We start from the raw sequence: 24,678 nt of genomic DNA on the forward strand, positions 1-24,678 counted from the left end.
AAGGCAAGAGAAGCCTACATTTGTGTCTGGGCTTAAATGGTATAATGCAAAAGCATAAATCTGTAGAGGATGGCATATTGTCTTAAACAGCCTTTTCTTGTTTCTCAAATGTACTAGTATCATAATAATCAGAGCAGAGGACTGGAAGTCAGAAATCTTGAGTTTACTTCGAATTCTTCCACTGCCTTTCTGTGTTAGTTAGGGACAATTTTTCAAAGGTGGCTTTTTTTTGGAGGGGGGATAGTTGTGTCTCTGTGGTCTTATTTTTCAATATGTGGAGTACCCATAACTCTCTCTGACATCAGCTCAAGTTGTTGCTGCACAATATCTCTGGAAAACTTAAAAAAAAAAATCAAGGTTCAGTCATCTGAAATTGGGCACTCAGGAATCAAGGCACACACAAATATAGGGCAGTTTTGAAAATATGGGGCCATATCCATCTGCACCTCAGCTATTCCAATTCTAAACTAGGGAACTTTGAAAAATGCTTTGAGATCTGCTGATGAATGCAAGTACAAAATATTACACATTTGTCTTTGTTTTTTCCTTAAAATGTCAAGTTCTCTTTAGTTATATTTTTCTAATGTTTTGGTTAGAATTTCTTCACATGATTTGCCCTTTAATTTTTATTATGTTCTATTACAGAGAATTGTAACAAGTCTGCATTTTGAGCTGTTTGGATAAACAGTAAAATATATTTCACAAAATAAAATAAGAAAAGGCTTTATTTTAAAAGTTTAAATATCTCATTTTGTGAAATGAGAACCTTTTATGCTTTTAGTCTGAGTCAATGGTATTTAATAACTAGTCAATCCATCAGAGTCACATAGTAATTCTTTATTATACTTCTCAAGAGATGATTGGCAGAAATGTTTTTTCAGTGTAACATTTTAATAAGCCTAAAACTGGCTACTATATTATACCTGATAAAAAGCAGCTAATACTGTTTATATAGATTAGGTATTGTCCATTACAAATATAAGTCTCTTGGTGGGAAAAATAGCACAGTGAAAAACAACTGGTACCAACATACTGTTTATAAAGCAATGCCCCTTTTCATTCTAAAGTTATTGGGACAGATTTTCTAGGGCCTTGAACTTGTGTAGTTTACACCTGTGCAAATTTTATATAAACACAACTATTTTATCCCTACACTCCCTTTGCACCAGTTTAAGTGAGTTCACAAAAGTAATGGTGAATCTATTCCCTAAAGTAGTTCTTTATCTCTCTGGAAAGTGGGTATGAAACTCTGCCATCCTGTTTTGGTAGCAATTTATATCCACTTCAAATGTACAGTAAATTATTATATGTAAGAATGGCCATATTGAGTCAGACCAACAATTCATGTGGCCCAGTATCCTTTCTTCCAACAGCCAATGCCAGATGCTTCAGAGGAAATGAACAGACCAGGGCAATCATCAATTGATCCATCCTGTTGTCTACTCCCAGCTTTTGGCAGTCTGAGGTGTAGGGGTTGCATCCCTGACCATCTTGGCTAATAGCTGTTAATGGATCTATCCTCTATGAAGTTATCCAATTCTTTTTTGAACCAGTAATAGTTCTGGCCCTCACAACATCCCCTGGCAATGAGTTCCACATAGTACAGGTCAGTGGCGAATCAGTCCCATAGGATCTGATAATGAGAAGTTGTACATTTAATGAAGTGATTATTTTTATATCAGAGATCTGCATGGAGGCTAACCATCCTACTTGACCTGTTAACTTTACAGGTCTCTCACAATAATACAAGTCTAAGGTGGATAGAAAGCTGGCTAGATTGTCGGGTTCAATGGGTAGAGATCAACAACTCGATGTCTAGCTGGCAGCTGGTATCAAGCAGAGTGCCCCAGAGTCGGTTCTGAGGTTGGTTTTGTTCAACATTTTTATTAATGATCTGGATGATGGGATTAATTGCACCCTGAACAAGTTCGCAGATGACACTAAGCTGTGGGGGAGAGGTAGATATGCTGGAAGATAGGGATAGCATCCAGAGTGACCTAGACAAATTGGAGGATTGGGCCAAAAGAAATCTGATGAGGTTCAACAAGGACAGGTGCAGAGTCCTTCCCTTAGGAAGGAAGAATCCCATAAACTGCTAGGGACCGACTGGCTAAGCAACAGTTCTGCAGAAAAGGACCTAGGAGTTACCATGGACAAGCAGCTGTATATGAGTCAGCAGCGTGCCCTTGTTGCCAAGAAGGCTAATGGCATTTTGGGCTGTATATGTAAGAGCATTACCAGCAGATCGAGGGAAGTGATTATTCCCCTCTATTCGGCACTGGTGAGGCCACACCTGGAGTAGTGTGTCCAGTTTTGGTCCCCCCACCGCAAAAGGGATGTGGACAAATTGGAGAGAATCCAGCGGAGAGCAACTAAAATGATTAGGGGGCTGGGGCACATGACTTATGAGGAGAGGCTGAGGGAACTGGGGTTATTTAGTCTGCAGAAGAGAAGAGTGAGGGGGGATTTAATACCAGCCTTCAACTACCTGAAGGGGGGTTCCGAAGAGGATGGAGCTAGGCTGTTCTCAGTGGTGGTAGATGACAGAACAAGAAGCAATAGTCTCAAGTTGCAGTGGGGGAGGTCTAGGTTGAATATTACGAAACACTATTTCACTAGGAGGGTGGTGAAGCACTGGAATGGGTTACCTAGGGAGGTGGTGGAATCTCCATCCTTAGAGGTTTTTGAGGCCCAGCTTGACAAAGCCCTGGCTGGGATGATTTAGTTGGTGTTGGTCCTGCTTTGAGCAGGGGATTGGATTAGATGACTTCCTGAGGTCTCTTCCAACCCTAATATTCTATGATTCTAAGTATCAGCTCCCCTTAACACTGTCTGCCAGACCCAGTACAGATCCTGTATGATAGGATACAAGCTTTTTTCCAACAATCTGCAAGATTGAGAACCAGGTAGCAGCAGGATCTGCACGTCCAGAATCCCAAATAAATAACTTCCTTTGTGTTTGCTACATTTATGTCCTTTTTTCTCTCTTGTGATGAACACTACCGATACAATTAAACCTGTAGCAGCTGATCATCGTTTGTTAGGAAGCATAAAGAAAAATCCTCTAGAAAGTAAAATAAGCAAAGATACTTGTTCAGTAGGAACACATGGTAGGTGAGTTTATAATGAATTAGAAATTTGAAATTCAAATTTAATTTAGTTTTTTTATTGTGCCCAAGTTAAATACAACCACAGCCTTTAATCCTCCTCCTCCCAGTACAGTTACCACGCAGAACATTTAAAACTATCCAACTATAGTCTCATTTATCTGTCAAAATAAAATTCTTCTGGCACTATAGCAGCAGTGGCTTCTGGAGCTGAAGGTGGGGGGCGGGGGGGGAGAATAGAGGATTTCCTTTTTGCACAACAAAGCTTGTATTTAGCATTCAGTGACTGAGTCAGATGATATAGTGAGGATTAATTAATTTGTTGATATAAATGTCAGATCATTTATGTCTATATTTTTAATTTATCCTACTGCATTTCAAATTCTTGTAATATTGACATGATCTATTCCACAATGTAAATGCTGCAGTATTACATTAACTAGTATGAACTTCATGAACTTTACCTTTGTGAAGAGTCACTGGGAGCTGGATTCACAGGAGGATTTGGGTGCCTAAAATCCCAGAATCCACTGGGATTCACAAAATACTGCTCAGCAACCCCCAAACCTTGTAGGTGCTTAAAATCACCCTGCATCTATTTTTGGGCATAAAAGTTCCCTAAGGCACCTTTGCTTCTGCACCTGAACATATGCAGTGCAGCCCCAAGCTAGGTGTCCAGACACCCAAGCCCTAGAACAAGGCGCAAACTGGGGGAAGATAGCTATTCCTCTGCCAAACTCAGCTGCAGGGCCCAATCTGGTGAACAGGTTCAGACTTTGCCTGCTAGATTTGCCTGCTAGCTTACTCAAAACAGGGGGTGGGGAAGAGGACCTCCCTCTTAACCTTTAGCCCGGCAGTGAGTGTATTCATCTGGGATGTGAGAGATCCCAAGTTCAAGCTGTCTTCTCACTTAAGAGAGAAAAGAGATTTCATCTGGAGTCTGATGCCTCTCAGGAGACAGTCTTCGTCACTGAGCTATGGGATATTCTTAGTCAGAGCTCCCTTAGTATCTCCTGTTGAAGCTGTTCCACTAAATTTTTAAAAAGTCATTGGAGCAGGAGGTCTGGATCCAGGGTCTCCCACCTCTGAGGCAAGAACTCAGATCACTAGATCACAGAATTATTCACACACTTTCTTGCTCCCTTTGGCCCAGTGTTTAATCCACGGTTCAACAATTTCAATACTAAAAGAATCACTGGGCCAAATATCACTGCCTATTCCACAGGGACAGCAGACTCCTGACAGTATGATCTGGAGATAGCTCTGTGAGGGAATTTTCATGGTATTTTCCTCTGCTGCTGGCCCCTATTTTAACTTCCCTGATATATAAACAGCAAGATGTTATGTTCTCTCATTTACCTAATCTATTGTTTACCTCCCACCCACCCACCAGTAGGAACACTAGTGCCAAATCCTGCAATCCTCTCTCAGGCAAGACTCCCAATCACATCAATGGAAGCCTTACCTATGTGAGGACCACAGGATTAGGCACTTGGTCTTTTCAGATTGTTGCATGTATGTACATTGTTTGGGGTGAATGGTCTCTACAGTGCAACTCAGTGAAAGTCTATTTCTGAAATTTGATATATTTTTGTTGTTTTAAAAAGGGAAACATCTGGGAACAAGTTTTACGAATACCCTTCCTCCTGGAAATAATTAACGCTGTCCCCTTTATCATTACAGTAAGTATCTGAATTAAGTGTCAGTGTCCATTCCTGGGTGGGATTATGGGTCTGCTCCAACATACACTAAAGCGAGTGGAAGTCTCTATTGACCTGTATGAGTGATGAGCAGGCCCTATTAGAGATGCTAATTTAGCAAACTATGTTTTTCTTCTTGAAAAAAAAAATGTATTTAAAAAAAAGTCACCCAGCCAACAGTGCAATGAGCAAGATAAACCAGTTAGATGTAAAAGCAGAGAAAACTTTCGTGGTAAAATGTTATCTACACCATAAACTACCTATCTCAGTCACATGTGTTTGGGTATCATATATATTATACAGAAAGGAATAATATAGTTACCAGTTTTTACATCAGGAATACACAATTTCATAAACACTGTATTGGATGTAGTTTCTTGGACAGAAAAGCTGTTAAGATGTATTTGTGTTTATTTCCCCTTCCTCAGATTTTCTGGCCTGCACTAAGAAACCTATTTATTCCAGTATTTTTAAATTGCTGGCTTGCCAAACATGCATTGGAGAACATGATTGTAAGTATGACCAAAAATAGTGAGGCAAGAATAACTTTTTAAAAAAATATCCATTTCTGAATCTGCTGACTTCAGCGAGCCTGTTGCTTTCTGGTCAGGGGACTGCACTGGACATATTTATCATGGGATTAATCACTTTCACTATTCAATCATGGAAATGCTTCTACATTTTGCTGTATCACCATTTCATATCAAATTTGGAAATATTTTCCAATGGTTTCATCAGTTGGTGGAAACTGGCACATCACTGACTTCCAACAAGGAAAGTTCCCAGCATGGCTAACTCTTATGCCACTCACATGTAGTCTCTACACCAGGAGTCTAAAGATCTGCTATGCTCCAGTTACTCCTGACTGGCATACAGAACTATTTGGGCCAGCTGATTAAATTTAGCACAGACTCCAGGATGCTCTAAACTATGCCAGGGTAGTCAAAGATGCAGTCACGGAAATCAGGGAACAACTGACTCCCTTGCACCACCCACTGTGCTCAGCAAATTTTAAGTGCGGTTGGGCCATTGTATCTTATCAAAATATCATGGAACTATTGTATAGGATCAGCAGATGCATTATTTAAAAAAACATAACCAACCTGCTTTTTCTATTAATATAGAATGATCTCCATAGAGCCATTCAACGTACACAGTCTGCAATGTTTAACCAAGTTCTTATTTTAATATCCACATTGCTGTGTCTTATCTTCACCTGGTAAGTAGCAGATGTTTATTACTATGTATTACATTTTCTAATTTAAGCACATCGTACTAAAACAGGTATAGCGGAATATTGTTTGTTAAGAGATAATGTTGTTCCCATGCGAGGTTTTAATTAACAGGTGGCTCCAAGGCACTGTTGGTGTAGTGGGGTTGGGTGAAAAGGCATCTAGAGTTATTCTAAGTCTTATGAAAATTAGACTTCTGTAAAAACGTCAGTAGAAAAAATATAGAGCACTACTTTTGATCTCAGGGAGAAAGTTACTCAAGTACATTGGCCCCCCTGCACAGCTCACCAAACAACTTGAGCCCTACTGTGGGGCTATAAAAGGGAAAAGTTGTGGCTGGAGTGGCACCTAGTGGGGCTTCTGTGTCCCTGTGCTCTGTTAAGATGCTCTCCATTCTAGCCCTCATTAGACCGGTGAGACAGGTGAGGGAAGGGTCCACAGTATCAATGCTTTGACAACTCCAATGGCTCAATACTCCCATCAAAGGAAGTCCAGAGAAACTGATAACAGTTCAGCTCATGGGTTGGAATAGCACCTGCAGTAAGATAGAACTATACACCTATGGCCTACCTAAGTATACTGCCTCCTTTCCAACAGCAGAGCTCCCTGTCAAGCCCTTATTTCTCAGGTTGTTAGGAGGTGGTAGAGAAGGGGCAGTAAATAGAGAGGACCCTGTGCAGAGCAACTATAGTTCTATCATTATTTACTGCGCTAGCCAGAGTGCCTGTGGTGTCATTGCATTGATAAAGCTCAGTCTGTCATTCTGGAGACACTGATTTGATTTTCTCCTGCTTTATTTCTCCAACCTAATCCTTCTGTTAGCCATTGCTATATGACTTTCACCCTTTGGTCAGGATAGAGTAACACATGGCCTCATTTAGTTCTGCCACTAATGTCTGTTCTTTAATCAGAAGAATTTGTGCTCTCTTGTGGCTCAAGGGATATTTCTATTTTTACTCCCTTCACTTACATTATTGCATAAGGCCAGATCCTGCAGTCCTTTTTCAGCCAGAATTCTTGTTCAAGCCAAAATTTCCCATTCAACTCACGTGGGATTTTTTGGCTGAGTAAGGACTGCACCATTTGACCCAGACCATACAAAATTAGGGCCCTACCAAAAATCAGCCCTCCCCCATGAAATCTGATCTCCTCAGCTGCTGGGAGTCTGGGGTTCTGAGTCCTAACTGCTAGTCCAGCCACACTGGGGAGGGATAGGACTTGTCCTTCCTCTGCATGACTGCTCTCAGTGGGGAGATCAGATCCACCTCCAGAGGTAGCACGAGCAGTCTGGGAGCTGGGCTGTGGGCCTCCGTCCCCTCTCACCCCAACCCCTGCAGTTCCTGGTGCAGCTCTGGGCGCCGAACTCCTGGCTTCTGCTCCCAGTGGCTGCAGCTGGGGCAGACTGGTCTTGGGGCCTCCCTCCGCTCCAACCAGAGCTAAGGGAACCCTCCACTGTTTTTCCACCCTATAGCTCCTTCTGAGACTGGAGCACCCATTTTTCAAGTGGACCCCAAGATTGGCCAGAGGCCCCTGCCTTAACCTGTCACTGGCCTGGACTAGCAGCCCCAGGCTGAGGCACTCCTAGTAGCATGGGGGAGATCCTACTCACCTCCACCTCCAACTGCAGGAAGTTCAGAGGCTGCTGCCTAGGCAGTACAGAAGTGAGGGTGACAATCTGGGACAACCCCCCCCAACAACTTTGCAACCCCCCACCATCCCATTACTGTGGTGATACTGTGGTGATACTGTGAAATTTCAAATATAAACATCTGAAATAATGAACTTGACCAATTTAAAAACCCTCTGGCCGTGAAATTGACCAGAATGGACTGTGAATTTGGTAGGGCCTATACATAATGCTGTCACTGTAATATCGGGACAGCCAATATTGCATCTTTAGCCACAGTTAAAGTACAATATAAAAGACTCTGGAGCAAGCTGTGCTTTAACATTTGTTACTGTCCAACATTTCACTCAAATGCTAGACAAAATACAAAGTATGCATCCACTTCACAGTGAAACAAGCTCTTTCTGGAAATAAAGCAGTTTCCTGAGAACTTGCAGTGTCCCTAGTTGAACAAATATATGAGCTCCATTTGAAATGGACCACTGTGTTCAGGTCCAGATATTTTGGTCGCAACAGTAAAACATGTAGAAAATGGCAAGCTGACCTACAGTAATTGTGTCTGGTTTCAACAGTTGCAGATATAGACTCATTATATGCTGACCTAGTGTTGACCCTGCTAGACAGAAAAAGAAGGTAAATAAAAATGAAAAACACCCAATAACAATTGCTAAATGAAGCACTTTGGCAGTGACTTGTAGTATTTGTTGACATCATTTGCCTAAGATGAGTCTTGTGTTGACCAGGAAATTGTTTATATTATTTATTTGAACATACAGTATTTAGATTTATTTCTTTTGGGCAGCCATTCATATATGAATTTACAGTGTAGAGCAGCATTGTAATAACTACTGAAATATTCAAACACACCATGGACAGCATGCCAGACTCATCTCTGGAGTAAGGTCTTCAGTTACGTTGTATCCTTTGTGAATTAAAGCCCAGTGCCTTTTAGTAGCTGCCCTTATTTATGGCTCAAACACAGGCCCAGCTGCAAAACAAGAGGGGAGAAAAATGCCCCATTGTGAGCCAAACTCTTTGTTGGAGAGTGTGCAAAAGCAGAAAAGAGAAGCTGCCTCCAGGCTGCCGTTTCACATCCCACACAGAAACAGGCAGTGGCAAAAGCGGCTCTGTCCCCAAGTGTACTCAGCCATATACCAGAGCCAACACAGAACCCTTCTGTGGGCACAGATTACTCCCCACCAGTCCCTTGGATGGAACAGGAAGAATGAACCAAATAGCTCCCCCTTAAATGAGTTACAGGGTTAATTACAATACAGCCCTTCGTACCTGCAGATTTATAGGTACTAAACACTTGTAGTTCCCATTTACTTCAGTGGGAATTGTGGATGTTCAGCACTTCTGAAAGCCGAGTCACTTGCCTTTACAATGCAGTGTATTAGAAGCCAGGCTTATTTAGAAGATGCATGAGGATAAATAAATCCTAACAAGATATAATAATTATGGTAAATATGGTTTGAGGTTTTTTCTTACTTTACTCTGAAGATGAAATAACAAAATAGCTTCAGTTGACACCCTGATAACCATTACAATTTCTGGGAAGTCAAACTTTTGCTTATAACTGATTTATAAGTATTGATATATTAATTTACTGGTTGAGAAAAATGTGAGGTTGAAACCATATTTTATGCTTAATACATTTATGGATTACATTCATAGAATCATAGGAATGAAGGGCCAAGAGGATGGAAAAATTTCCTGGTGGGAGTGCTTAGAGCCATTGAATCAAACTGTAAACCCTGTGTATGATGGAAGCCACTTCAAGCCAGGGGGTGTGGCAGTCCCCCCACCCCTCCCCAGCCTCATATGTAGAGCTGGAAGGGACCTTAAGAGGTCTTCCAAGTTCAGCCCCCTGCAGTGAGGCAGGACTATGTAAACCTAGATTATCCTTGACAGATATTTGTCTAACCTGTTCTTAAAAACCTAATGACTGGGGTTCCACAATCTGTTTTGGTAAAATCTATTCCAATACTTACGTAGCCTTACAGTTAGAAAGGTCCCCCCCCCCCCAATATCTAAACTAAATCTGCTTTGCTGCAGATTAAACCAATTCTTCTTTGGCCTACCTTTAGCAGACTCGTAGAACAATTGATCCCCATCTTTTTTATAACAGCTCTTAATATATTTGAGGACTTGTCAGGTCCCACCCCATCTTCTTTCCTCAAGACTAAACATGCCCAGTTTTTTTAGCTTCCTCATCGCTTATGTTTTTCAAACGCTTATCATTTATTGTTGCTCTCTGCTAAACTCTCATTTCTCCATGTTTGTCTTTGAATGTGGCACCAACACCTGGACGTAGTACTCCAGGCGAGGCCTCACCAGTGCTGAGTGGAGAAGAACAATTATCTCCCGCAACTTGCATATGGCACTCCTGTTAACACACCCCAGACTGATATTAGCCTTTTTCAAAACTGCATCACGTTTTTGGTTCATATGCCATTTGTGGTCCACTATAACTTCCAGTGCTACTGTCTAACCCTTTATTCTCCATTTTGTTGTGCATTTGATTTTCCCTCCAAACCATATAGTGCTTTGTACTTGTCTTTATTGAACTTCATGTTGCTGATTTCAGACCATTTCTCCAATTTATCAAGATCATTTTAAATTCTAATCCTGTCTTCCAAAATGCTTGCAACTTCACCCTATGTGGCATCATCTGGAAATGTTATAAACATATTCCTCATCTCCCCCCACCCCTTATGTTGACTATTATAACTCTATTATCCTCTAGGTGCTTACACACTGATTTTTAATAAAACTGTTCCAGTATCCTTCCAGGTATTGAAGTTAGATTGACTGATCTAATTCCCTGAGTCCTTTGTTTCTCAGAATGTTTGCCCTTCTTAGCCCTCTAGGATCTTACTCATCTTCCATAAGTTCTCAAACATAACTCAAATGGTTTCAAGATTCTTAGATTTCAATTAGTTTTTTAAGCCTAGGGTGAATTTCATCAGGCCCTGATTATTAGAATACATATAATTCATCTAAATATTCTTTAATCTGTTATTTCCCTATTTTCTCTTGTTTCTTCCACCTTGTTAATATTATTTGAGTTACGCAGCTGGTCATAATTGATCTTTTTATTAAGATTGAAGCAATATAAGCATCAAGCGCCTGAGCCTTTTTGGTATCTGGTATTAGCTCTCCTTCCCCTCTAAGTACATCTCTACCCCTATATAACGTGGTTGTGGGGAGCCAAACATCCCTACTGCGTTATAGGTGAAACACCATTGTATCAGGGTAGAGGTGGCAGGGCTGCAGTGGTGATTTAAAGAGCCCGGGGCTCCAACCACGGAGGTGATTTAAAGGGCCTTTAAATCGCTGGCGGAGCCTCACTGCTGCAGCCCGTGGGTAGCAGTGGCAGGACTCCGGTGGTGATTTAAAAAGCACTCGGGCCTCCCCACAGCAGCCAGAGCCCTGGATCCTTTAAAGTGCCACCAGAGCGCTGCTGGTACCGTGCTGTATGCAAATGCGTGTTATAGCAAGTTATGTTATAGCGGGGTAGATGTGTAGTGAACCTATACTTTCCTTCTTGTTTCTTTTGTTCCTGATATGTTTGTAGAACCTCTCCTTACTGCCTTTTTTGTACCTTAGCCTTCTGATTTTATTCCTGCATGCCAAGCTATTCTTTTGTACTCATCCTCATTAATTTGACCATTTTCAACCTTTTATAGTGTTCCTTTTTGATAGTCAGGTCACTAAAGAGCTCCTTGTGCAACCATTTTTGCCTCTTCTTATTCTTCCCATCTTTCCTCCACATCAGCATAGTTTGCTTTTGTGCCTTTAAATATTATCCGAGGAGCTACTAGCTCTCCTGAACTTTTTTCCTGTTAGATGTTTTCCCCTCATAGGGCACTACCTACCCATTTCTGAGTTTGCTGAAGTTTGATCTTTTTTTTTTTTAAGCCCATTGTCTTTATTCTGCTGCTTTCATTCCTTCCTTTCCTTAGAAAAATTAAATCTCTTATTTCACCCAAGTTGACTTCCATCTTCAGATTCATGAACAATTCCTCCCTGTTAGTCAGAATCAAGTCAAATATTACTACAAATATTCCTTGGTTTCTTCGTCCACCCAATTACACAAGAAATTGTGCCCAATACATTCCAATTACTTATTGGACATTGTGTGTTTTGCCCTATTACTTTTCCAACATATGTCTAGACCAGGGGTCAGCAACCTTTCAGAAGTGGTGTGTCGAGTCTTCATTTATTCACTCTAATTTAAGGTTTCGCATGCCAGTAATACATTTTAATGTTTTTAGAAGGTCTCTTTCTATAAGTCTATAATATACAATTAAACTATTGCTGTATGTAAAGTAAATAAAGGTTTTTAAAATGTTTAAGAAGCTTCATTTAAAATTAAATTAAAATGCAGAGCTTCCCGTACTGGTGCCAGGACCCAGGCAGTCTGAGTGCCACTGAAATTCATCTCGCGTGTTGCCTACCCCGATCTAGACCTCTGCTTAAAGCCCTTCATTAAAGGAGGCATGTAGTGATTCCTTCCCAGGACTGCACCATTCAAGGGGGAGCCTTCAGACATAACTGGAGCTCAGAAAAGTACAATTCCTTCCCATCTCGCACCTTGCTCCCAAAGGGATATAACTTCCTTCAGACCTGTACTGGGTGCTGATTGTTCCATTCATGCTGGCTCAGCTCATCAGGCTGATTCACTGGAAACACAGAGTCCAGCCTAACTCCCATTTAGGATTTTCAGTGGGTCTTATGCTTGTCCCTTACGCAAGTGAATTTCAACCAAAATACAGATCAATTCAAAGACCTGACTGTGTAAAAACCCCTTTATTCTTAACAGATGTGTTCCTTTGAACACCCACCATCAAGGAAGAAGGGCATAGTGTTTAAAAAACTAACCTTGTTTAGAGGGGAAGTGAAGGCTGAAAGTAGACCTTTTTAAAATCAACAGGTCCAAATAGTCAGCTCTTTCAAAACTCTTGGATGCATGTTGAAGAGCTCATCAAACCATTAACACTGATTTTCAATAAGCACTGAAGAATTTCCAGATGTCTGGAAGAAAGCAACTATTGTGCCAATTTCTTAAAAGAAGGTAAACAGAATGTCCTGGGTACTTATAGGCCTGTCAGCCTGACATCAGTCCCAGGCAAAATAATAGAACAGCTGATACAGGATTCAGCTAACAAAAAGAATTAAAGGAAAAGAATGTAATTAATGCAAATCAGCATAAGTTTCTGGAAAATAGATCTTGTCAAACTAACTTGATTTTTTTTTTATGAAGTTACAGATTTGGTTGATAGAGGTAATAGTATTGACACATACACTTAGACTTCTTTAAGTCATTTGACTGGTACCACAAGACATTTTATTTAAAAACTGGAAGGATACACAATTAAAATGAAACTCATTATATAGATTAAAAGCTGGCTAACTGATAGGTCTCAAAATGTAAGTGTAAATTGGGGATTTTCATTGAGTGGGCATTTCTCCAGTAGGGTGCCACAGGGATAAGTTCTTGGTCATATGCTATTTAACATTTTTATCAATGATCTGAAATAAAACATAAAATCATCACTGATAAAGTTTGCATAAGACACAAAAATTGGGGGAGATGAATAATGAAGAGATAAGTGACTGATTCAGAGTGATCTGGATCACTTGATAAACTGGGACTGAGCAAACAATGTCTTTTAATACGCTAAATGTAAATATGTACATCTAGGAACCAAGAACATAGATCATACTTACAGTATGAGGGGAATCTATATTGGGAAGCAGTGATCCTGAAAAAGACTTTGAGGTCATGGTGTATAATCAGCATAACATGAGCTCCCAGTGGGATACTGCGGCAAAAAGACCGAACCTGATCCTGGGATGCATACAGTGGAATCTTAAGTAAGAGCAGAGAGGTTATTTTACCTCTGTATTTGGCACTGGAGCAACCACTGCTGGAATACTGTATCCAGTTCTGATGTTCACAATTCAAGAACACAGTTAATAAAGTAAAGAGGGTTCAGAGAAGAGCCATGAAAATGATTAAAGAATTAGAAAACATGCCTTATAGGATAGATTTGAAGAGGTCAATCTATTTACTTTAATAGAGAGAAGGTTAAGGGATGACTTGATTACAGTCTGTAAGTATCTACATGGTGAACAAATATTTAATAATGAACTCTTCAGTCTAGCAGAGAAAGGTGAAACACGATCCAATGTCTGGAAATTGAAGCTAGATAAATTCAGACTGGAAATAAAGAATACATTTATGACAATGAGTAATTAACTAGTGAGATAATTTACCAAGGGTCACAATGGATTCTCCATCACTGAGAATTTTTAAATCAAGACTGGATGTTTTTTCTAAAAGATACTCTAGGAATTATTTTGGGGAAGTTCTATGGTCTGTTGGGAAACAAGAGGTCGGACTACATGAAATCTATGGTTCTATAACCTGGCCTTGAAATCTATGACTCTATAACAATCATATACATTTTTGTATTCTCTAAAAGTAAGTGTTTTCTGTGTTTTACTCCTGTTAGCTCTGCAGAATCTACACACGTAAGGAGGAGTGAGCTTGAGTTTTTGAAGAACTGTTTACTAAGTTCCAAACAGTTTTATCAATGCAAACCTGTTGAAATCAGTGTTTCCAAAGCATCACTGAGGATATAATTTTCTTTCAGAGCATTTGTTGCAGCTTGTTGTGTGAGGTAAAGCAGGTAGCCAGTTTCACTCTCAGAACCTAGTCTGAGGTGTGCAGCGCTTGCAGTTAGTTTCACATATAGGGGGCTAGGTACACTGCTGCCTCTTACATGTGTGCAATATGGGTGAGGGGGAAGGCATGAGGAGCTTCCCTGCCACACACTGCTCCTTCCCCCACACACTGCATACAGCCCACTAAAGGCCGAGCACTGAGTCAGCGTCTCTGGGAAGTGCAGGGACTGCTCATTCCCTTGTCCCCCTTGGGTGCACGGTGCCTCAAATAGAGCTGTGAAGGTGTAAGGCCGTGGCCCTTCCTTTCCCACTCTGGTGCATGGAGCAGGACTGCTACACAATGGAGCATGCTACACCCCTAAAGGCTGTAGATGTGGGCTTGCTTCCGCTACATGCCAAGGATTTTGGGGTCCCACAGGTCCCAATACCTCTTATGTGGATGGAACAGCACTGCACCATCCGTACTCTGGACTGTATCCAAAAGGCACAATCTATCCTAAAAAAACATGTGGAATCAGAGTTTGAGAGGCAATAAATACCAAACCTGACAATGACAACTGTAAGGTGTTTTTTTCAAAGTAGAATTACACTTCAAAGTTAGGATCAAACACTAAATATATAAAAAGAGTCTGCTACCTGTGTGTATCTGTCATATCTGCTGATTTTCAGAACAATCGAGTTTTTACTACTGCTAGCAGCCCCTGGGTCCCAGCTTGTGTGTGTACATATGGAGGAGAAAACAGGCAGGGGTAAGGGGACTGGCTTTCAGCACCCCTACTATTCAAAGTGTTCCCACACCACTGACTATAGACAATATATATGAACTGTATTCTACCTCATTCATCATGAGCAAAACTATCAGTTAATATCGGTAGTTATGCCTCAGATCCCAGACTGAACATGCAGGGCAGGTAGTTAGAAAAGTCATCTTTTGAATATATTTGATTTAAGAGTCAATAAGAATAGACATAGAATCCCACAATAGCATTTGTAGAGAACTAATTTTCAGACTACTCTCTGTAATATAGATTTCTAGCTCAGGGACATATTTCTATAGATGCCTAGTACCTCGTGTATGTTGTTGTGAAACAATCACCCTGAATATAATTTCAGTAGAACTCTTTGTGCTTGGCAAATACACACTTGATAAATTCAAATTTGCTTAACCAGTAGTACTGCCACATATAGAACAAACATCAAAGAATTTCTCTTTATTCAAGAGAATTTCTTCTTACTTCTAAGGCAGTACAAACTCTCCAGTAAGTTTCTTTAGGCACATCAGTTGTCTTCCCAAGAACAATATTAGGTGAAACAAAAAATATTTTTACTAAAACAAGTGTCCTTATCAGACAGAATGTTCTGTGATAGACTGAGAGAATATAGCATAAGTTAAAGTACTTACAAAGGTTGTTGTGAATCATTTACCCATGGAAGGGTAGAGCTCATTTAGCAAATGAAATATTCACAAGTGACTTATTTAACAAGCTGTGTGGACAGTCAGAGTCACCATCCATCCGCAGCACTGAATCAATAAAACACTTATTGTTTTTCAGTGCTAGTAATCATAAAAAGAGCTATGAGCATATAACAAGAAGGTTGACAGTCTGTTGCCAAAGCAGAGGAGTCAACGTTTTATGCTTAGGGCTGTAAGAAGCTTGCACAAACTTTGCCATAGAAATGGTCCAGTAACTCAGGCCTGACCCAAAGTTCATTGTCAATAAGATTCCCAGTCCCTTAATGTCAGATAATCAGGATGCTTCCAAATACTGAGCTGCATAATACAGTACACCAGACATCATGTTCCTTTTTTTTTTCTTTTAAAAGAGGTCCAACAACAAACAAACAACTGCATATAAAATCTGTAGGCAAGATTCTTAGCTGGAGTAAATCAATATATTTCTACTGGAGACAGACACACTCAGGTTTATCCCAGCTGAAGATCTAGACCAGGGGTCGGCAACCTTTCAGAAGTGCTGTGCCGAGTCTTCATTTATTGACACTAATTTAAGGTTTTGCATGCCGGTAATATATTTTAACATTTTTAGAAGGTCTCTTTCTATAAGTCTATAATATATAACTAAACTATTGTTATATGTAAAGTAAATAAGGTTTCAGAATGTTTAAGAAGTGTCATTTAAAATTAAATTAAAATGCAGAGCCCCTTGGACCGGTGGCCAGGACCCGGGCAGTGTGAGTGCCACTGAAAATCAGCTTGTGTGCCGCCTTCAGCACCCTTGCCATAGGTTGCCTACCCCTGATCTAGACAAATGTGGTATGACACTAGGATAAGTGTGGTCAATTATGAGACATAGGATAAGACATGCTCTTTGGCTCTGGATAATCATCTAGGCCCAGATTCTTAACAGTATTTAGGTGTTGATTTAAATGGGAGTGCAGTATCTACATGCCTTTGAGGATCTGGGCCTTTAGTTCATCCATGACGTTACTATTTTGTCACATAGTGCACTCAGTGTTAAGGGCCCAGTCCTGCAACCTACTCTTTTGAGAGTTTTGTATCCAAAGAGACTGTTGGGTTGAACAGTAAGAGCTAGATTTACAAAGGAACTGAGGCATGGTGATGCTCAGCCTCACCATGCCTAACTTTTAGGAGCCTAGAAAAACTATTGGGATTCACAAAGCCTGAGTTCAGTAGCAATGCTCTCTATACAATAAATGGGGAGAGATAGGTGCCTCAGAATGGGGTTCACAAAAGCTATCACGCTAGACAGCTCCCTGCCTAAGCTAAGAGATGCCCAGTGGAGGGGTGTGTTCTGAACCTCAGCCCCTCAAGGAGATTGGTGCCTAAGTGCAGGCTGCAGGGAAGCTCCTCCCTCTGCTTGGTATTCTCAGCTGCAAACCGTCTTGGACCCTACTGATCTAGACACTAGATGAAGAGCCCTTTAAGAAAGGACAGCTTGAAAGAATGAGTACTGTTTACTGGAGACAAACTATTTTAATATAATGATTAATGGCATCATTAGAGTCCTGATGTTTTCCTTGTGCTTTAGTTTCTCTAGTCCCCCTACTCCTATCATCTCATTCTGCATTTTTTAGAATGTTGCAACTTAAAATGAACACTGTTGTAACAGAGCTGAACAGTTTGATAGTTAGGCATGATCCAGCTCTGACATTTCCAGCCATTTTACTGCCAGATGCAGGTTTTTATTTGTATTTTGAGGTTCTGGATGAAACCCACAAAGTGGAAGTAGAAAGTGTTATCAACCAGAAACTTTTGCACAAGTCCTGGAAATATGTACTTTAATGCTGTTATCCAGTTTCTGGTAGATTCCCATTTGTTGGCTGTATATATTTTAAGATTTGAATTACATTTAAAAAACAGATCATGTGTAATCTGGTCTTAATTTACAATATTGCATCAAATGTATTTTATTTTAGGATAACAATTCATTTTGATATTAAATGTTGCAGGTCAGTTTGCCAAATTCATTACATAATTTGAAGTTATACATTCCCTGTGAATGAAAGAGATTTAACATGTGGAAATTTCCTAAATTGCTTCTCCTTGCTTAAATTGCTTTATAGAAAAAGTAAAAAGGACAAAATATAAAGCCATGACCATATATTGCACTGAACCTGCAGACTAGTTCTATTGGTATTCCCCAGGGGGAAAAATAGAGTGTAGGTTACTTAAGTATATGTTTTTAGTGCAATGAAGAAAAAAATTAAAACAACAAATGTACGGACAGACTATGCAGTTCCACGGTAAACTCCCTTTCAGTTCTAACATGGAACCATTCACAATATGCACATCCATTTCTTCATAATCACTTAGATTGCATAATCTACCTCAGCAAGACTAATATATCTCACCAATAAACACGTATACTGCTAATACGAGGTTTCCAGATAAACTATCATACTGAACAGTAATACAATTCACAACTAGAATAGGATATATATTTTTCTAGTAGACATATAGTCCATTGTATTGCGACCTCATCAACAAACAACACCAACATTCTTTCATTAACTTCTCTATGATCTCTCCTTGAAAAATACTGGGTGATCCTACTAGTTATTTTATTATAATAGCACTCAAACACAGTGTGAAGATTGTGGGCCCCTTGTACTAAAAACTGTACAGAGACTAGGAAGTCCATCACTGCCCCAAAGAGTTTACAATCTGGACTATATGCAGGCAAAACTCCCAGTGATTTCAATGGGAGTTTTGTCTTAATAGGAATTACTGGAACATGCACATAATTAGTGTATTAGAAACTTAGGGCTAGATTGTGCAACACTTATTAATTTTTATGTGAACTTGCTCACATCAGTAGTCTCAATGACTTCAATAGCTATTCAATGTAGCAGCTTGTAAATTTAGTACAGAAACTAGGTTAGTTCTTGTGTTAACCCCGTACCATTTCAATTTGATAGACTAGCAAGATTTTAATGCGTGTAATGCCATTCCTTTTGTTCTGAATGCTTTTCTTTTGTATGATGTGGTATAATTTTACATTTTAAATATTTACATATTTATATGTCTTGTCAGTTCAAGCCATTTAAAGAGTAATGCAGGAAACGCATATTCTACTGTGCAGTAAAGTCAGGAAGCGGAAGGTATGGAAAGCAAATCAGATAGGGTACCTACCAAACATGGTTTCCATAGAAACTTACATAATTATAGGCTGATGTCGTGTAATTTCAGTTATTAATTTGGTGGTGCATAATATTTCCTTTCTTACTCTCTTTAGAGGTTTCCATGCGGTTATTTCTAAGATCTGACAACAGTAGTCAAAAATCTTTGTTAATGCCCCCTATGGGGAATTTTTTGTTTCTGCTTTTGACATAGCTGGATTCAGAGGCAAATGAAGTCAATGGTAACTACTTCAGTGGGCTGTGGCTCAGGCTTATACAGATTTACAGTATATAAATCAAAAGTACTTTTAACTAATATCTATTGTGGCAGTCATCTATGACTACCCTAACACTGAAATACAAATAGAAAACCTAAACAATGGCTCTGGAAGCTGTAGTTTACAGCATCTCTTTACTTTATAGAGTCAATATGAGATTAACAATAAACAATTGTCCACTGTCTTGAAATTAAGAGAAATACTGAATTAACTAAGACAGTTTGGTAGAGGAGTTTCTTTTTGATTCAAACTGGGAGCTGAATAGGCGCTTTCTGTTATGCATGATCTCTTCAGGTGACAATCAAGGCTTTGTTGATGTTTTAGTATAGGTAGCAAGCCACCTGCTAGTTAGGAAATCAATAGCACCAAGCTGAATTTCAGATACATTTTGAGTCAGGCAACGAAATTAGGCAATATAGATTTGAATAGAAATTCAGAAATTTGAATACCTCCCTCCCCAACTCATCTAACCGTATTACTTCTCTTGAATACATACAATTCAGATACATTTGGAATATATACACACACCCAAAATTTGGGCCACTGAATGAAGAGGATATTAATGGCATCAGAGGGTAAAAAATTGTACTTGTTTTTTTTAAACCTGAAATAAGATTTGGCCTATATGCTCACACTTAAAAGTCATGTTGGACCTTTATCAGGTGGTGGTTCTTCTGTATTGGGTGGTGGGTTTGGTTTCTAGATAGAAAACTAATGCCAAAATTAGCTTCTTGTACCCTCTATTTCATCTGTCACTGAACTTCTTGCTATACTACTACTGCAATATATATCCCTATCTTCAAGGCCAGCTAAATGGTTTCTCCTACAGTTACACACAATGGCAGATCCATAAGTGTTAGACTAGTGGGATCTTTCTACTGCCATTTCTGATTAACTCTGAATAATGGGAGTTTGATTCTATGGGAGCTGGGCTCGTGAGAGCCTCTGAAACTCCTAGCTTCTGTTCTTAAGATGTATAGTGATTACTATTCGGTGGAATAGTTTCCCTGTATCCCGTTCTAAATGGAAGTTGTGCTTTGTGTCTGATAAGAGGGCATGAGACAGTCAGCAGTCAGAATGAGTGAAGTGACAGCACTAGATTTCAATAACTTCTGACATAACATTTATCAAGTCTTTTTGTCCAGCAGTGGATGTAACCAATCACATTAATCTCAGCTACGTAACTAACTTTTATCAGCCTCCCTGGCTCCTGTCCAATAAACTGTTTATATTCAGTGTGTTCAACCACCACCAAAGGAAAAGTAAGATCAAGAGACTACTTCTCAATCAGCATCCTCAATCAAGAACCACAGAACTACTTAGCAAACAGTCCAGTGATACAAAAATGGCTTTCATATTTCAGTGAACGTACTAAACAACAGTGTATTGACTCTCATGAACTGCAATATATATATTAGGTCTGTTGATTAATCACAATCAACTCACGTGAATAACAAAAAAATTAGTTGTGGTTAAAAAAATTAATCACAATTAATCACGCTGTTAAACAATAGTATATCAATTGAAATTTATTAAAGATTTTGGAGGCTTTTCTACATTTTCATATATATATTGTATTCTGTGTTTTAACTGAAATAAAAGTATATTATTTTTATTACAACTATTTACACTGTAAAAATGATAAACAAAAGAAATAATACCTTTCAATTCACCTCATACAAGTATTGTAGTGCAATCTCTGTCTTGAAAGTGCAATTTACAAATGTAGATTTTTTTTTTATATAATTGCACTCAAAAACAAAAAAAATGTAAATCTTCATTGCCTACAAGTCCACTCCGGCCTACTTTTTGTTCAGCCAATCGCTCAGACAAACAAGTTTGTTTACATTTACAGGAGACAATGCTGCCCTCTTCTTATTTACAATGTCACCAGAAAATGAGAACAGGCATTTGCATGGCACTTTTGTAGCTGTCATTGCAAGGTATTTGCAAGGCTAACATTCATATACCCCTTCATGCTTTGGCCACCATTCCAGAGAATATGCTTCCATGCTGATGACACTCATTAAAAAAAGCAATGCATTAATTAAATTTATGACTGAACTACTTGGGGGAGAATTATACATCCCCTGCAGTGTTTTATCTACATTCTGCCATATATTTCATGTTAGAACAGTCTTGGATGACAACCCAGCACATGTTGTTCGTTTTAAGAACACTTTCACCACAAATTTGACAGAACACAAAGAAGGTACCAATGTGAGATTTCTAAAAATAGCTATACCACTTGACCAAAGGTTTAAGAATCTGAAGTGCCTTCCAAAATCTGAGAGGATGAGGTGTGGAGCATGCTTTCAGAAGTCTTAAAAAAGCAACACTCTGATGCGGAAATGACAGTACCCAAACCACCAAAAAAAGAAAATCAACCTTCTGCTGGTGGCATCTGACTCAGGTAATGAAAATAAGCATGTATCAGTCCGCACTATGTTGATTGTTGTCGAGCAGAACCCATCATCAGCATGGATGCATGTCCCCTGGAATAGTAACTGAAGCATGAAGGGACATAGGAATCTTTAGTGCAGGAGTTCTCAAACTGGGGGTCAGGACCCCCTCACAAGGTTATTACATGGAGGGGTCATGAGCTGTCAGCTTCCACCCCAAACCCTGTTTTGCCTCCAGCATTTATAATGGTGTTAAATATATATAAAAAAGGTGCTTTTAATGTATGGGAGGGGTTTGCACTCACAGACTTGCTATGTGAAAGAGGTCACCAGTACAAAAGTTTGAGAACCACTGCTGTAGTGCATTTGGCATGTAAACATCCTGTGACACCAGCTACAACAGCACCATGAGAGTGCCTGTTCTCACTTTCAGGTAACATTGTAAACAAGAAGTGGGCAGCATTATCTCCTGCAAACGTAAACAAACTTGATTCTGTGAGTGATTGGCTGAACAAAAAGTAGGACTGAGTGGACTTGCAGGTTCTAAAATTTTACCTTGTTTTATTTTTGAATGCAGTTTTTTAAATATAATTCTACATATTTAAGTTACACTTTCACAATAAAGAGACTGTACTAAAATACTGGTATTAAGTGAATTGAAAAATACTATTTTTGTTTTTTCACAGTGAAAATACTTGTAATCAAAAATATAAAACGAGCACTATACACTTTGTATTCTGTTTTGTAACTGAAATCAATATATTTGAAAAGGTAGAAAACATCCCAAAATGTTTACATAAATGGTATTCTATTATTGCTTAATCATGCAATTAATCATAATTATTTTTTTAATCGCTCAAGAGCCCTAATATATATATGGGCATATAAAATATAGATAGTGGTTGGACCTGTGCAGGTGTCCATGAGTGGGGGAGGGAGACAATACAAAGAATCTTCTCCATGCTTCTACCCAGGGCTATTTCAAAACATCAGTTTCTAAGCAGAACTGCTCATTTAAAATTAATAAAGTATTCTGCTTTAAGAACTGAAATTATGATATGTTCCATAATGTAGATCAGAACTGCAGTTTGACTACAGCTAGCAGGGGTGGTGGTTCTAACTATCTCAAAAGGAGGGTGGTTGAAGTAGTGTTCCACCAGTCAGAACACATGCTGCGCCCTCTCCAGAGTGGCAATTGTGTGTGCATTCCAGGGATCCCCACACCCCAGCGAGAATTCTTAGCTTAGTCAGCAAGAATTCATCCTAGAGGCTTTCCCTCCTTGAGACCTCCTTCTAGCATGGACTGTGACTGTAAGCAGATATCCAGCCTTTAGTCGCTTTGCTTTCTGAGGTATGAGCAGGAGACTTTGAATGGCATTGTAAGTATCTAAGGAGTCCCGTTTTTTTTTTTGTTTAATCTAAGCAAGTGCACACCGGTGAGCAGAAGAGTAGGCACCTACTACGGAAAGTATCCAAACTCTATCAGAAGGGTCTGGGTATTTGCTGAATGGTGAACGAGGTGTCAGGGAAAAGTCTCAGAAGGGAGACTATTAACTTCAGTTTTTTTAAAGAAAAGGATGATGAATGTTTCCCAGTTTCCCAAGTCAGCATATATGGCATCCTATTTGGGCCTTTAGAAATGAAATCTTGAGGAACATCTGCTTCTGTTATGCCTGATTTCAGCTAGTAGTTTAGTAAAGGATGTAGAAATTGGTATTATATTCAAATGAAGTTTCAGTTTTTGGTGGATGGAATTTATTTACCCAAATTGAGATTGGGCCAGGACATCTGGTTTGGCTGAAAAAATTATGCAGACTTGGAAAGCCACAGACACTCAGGACTTTAGTGTTAAGCTTATCAAAAAACTGACACACTGAGTACCCCACTGATCCCTACAACAACATTGGGGTGGGGGGGATTTTAGTACTGACTCAGCAGTAAGACCACCAAATCATCAACACCACTTCCTGCAGCGTGAGGATTGAAGGCTTCCAAGGAACTGCCAAGGACTGACCTATTCCTTCTTTATGAGCTCTCATAGGATTGCAGCACAAGGTAGCATGGCTGGAGGCCATTGATAGGTCCCAATTCTGTTCTAATTTAGACAAGGTAAATTAGGAGTAACTATTGAAGTTATTTTAGTTACACTGATGTAAATAAGGGCAAAAATCAGGCTGATGATATATAATATGATGTCGTATGAGAGCATTTAGTAAAAACTAGAATTGGTAGTCCATCAAGCAGCGAAAGAAAGAGAATCCAAGTGGGTAGGAATGGGGGAGAAGAGAACACTACTCAGGTACAGAAGGAATTGATTGCACTCAAAAGTGAGACAAGCAGAAGTACATTCTGTGAGATAAGATGTGGGAACAAAAATAGATCTGGACTGCAATCAAAGTCTGGACATAGCAAAATATTATACCAAAATATGAAATTATCTTTGGTTTAATTTTTTGGTTTGCCAGGACAGACAGAAGGCAGGGTTGGTTGCAGGTACCAGCCATAGGAAACTTTAACAGCAGTGAGTGCACAATGAGTGCTACTGTGTTTTTCATATCACTCATTACATGAAGGCATTAAATTTCACATTGGATTATGTATTGGCAACAAATAGAAAGAATTGATATCAGATGCTCTCCCTGAAAATATCATTTTAGACACCAACAGACAGAGTGGCATGTTTAGTAGGGAATGACTAATTCCAATGCTGCTTTACTAATTAAAACTCAATTTTGACTTGAAATTGTAACAACTCACCTTTGTCCCAAAAGCCATGAGCATACAATATATTTCACCGACTGATCCATAACAAATTTATAAGCTACTTACAGTATAACAGGGATTTTGTCAACAAAAAGCCCCTTATTAACAGTGTCAGGTTGTTTACTTACCACCTGAAGCTCCTTCTTGTGTCATTGTGTTATGTTGCAAGGGCCCTTGTCTCCAGTGCTGCAACCATCTGCTTCTGACTAGGTCTTCAATGACTCAGCCCTGTGGCCAAGTCACATGAAGTTCTGTCTCCTTCTGGGTCAGAAAA

At 39.5% G+C, this 24,678-nt stretch overlaps 1 protein-coding gene across 4 annotated transcripts in view; it reads left to right on the forward strand.

Annotated features, from left to right (window-relative positions):
• Positions 1-24,678, forward strand: part of KCNT2 (potassium sodium-activated channel subfamily T member 2) — a 289,822-nt gene that overhangs the window by 85,217 nt on the left and 179,927 nt on the right. For all 4 annotated transcript variants that reach the window (XM_075067853.1, XM_075067855.1, XM_075067854.1 and 1 more), the window contains exons 7-9: positions 4,715-4,789; positions 5,236-5,319; positions 5,932-6,026. In XM_075067853.1, coding sequence (XP_074923954.1) covers positions 4,715-4,789; positions 5,236-5,319; positions 5,932-6,026 — 254 coding nt within the window. The remainder of the gene's footprint in view (positions 1-4,714; positions 4,790-5,235; positions 5,320-5,931; positions 6,027-24,678) is intronic.

Source organism: Chelonoidis abingdonii, chromosome 7 (genome assembly GCF_003597395.2).
Source record: "Chelonoidis abingdonii isolate Lonesome George chromosome 7, CheloAbing_2.0, whole genome shotgun sequence".
NCBI classification, from domain to species: domain Eukaryota; kingdom Metazoa; phylum Chordata; order Testudines; family Testudinidae; genus Chelonoidis; species Chelonoidis abingdonii.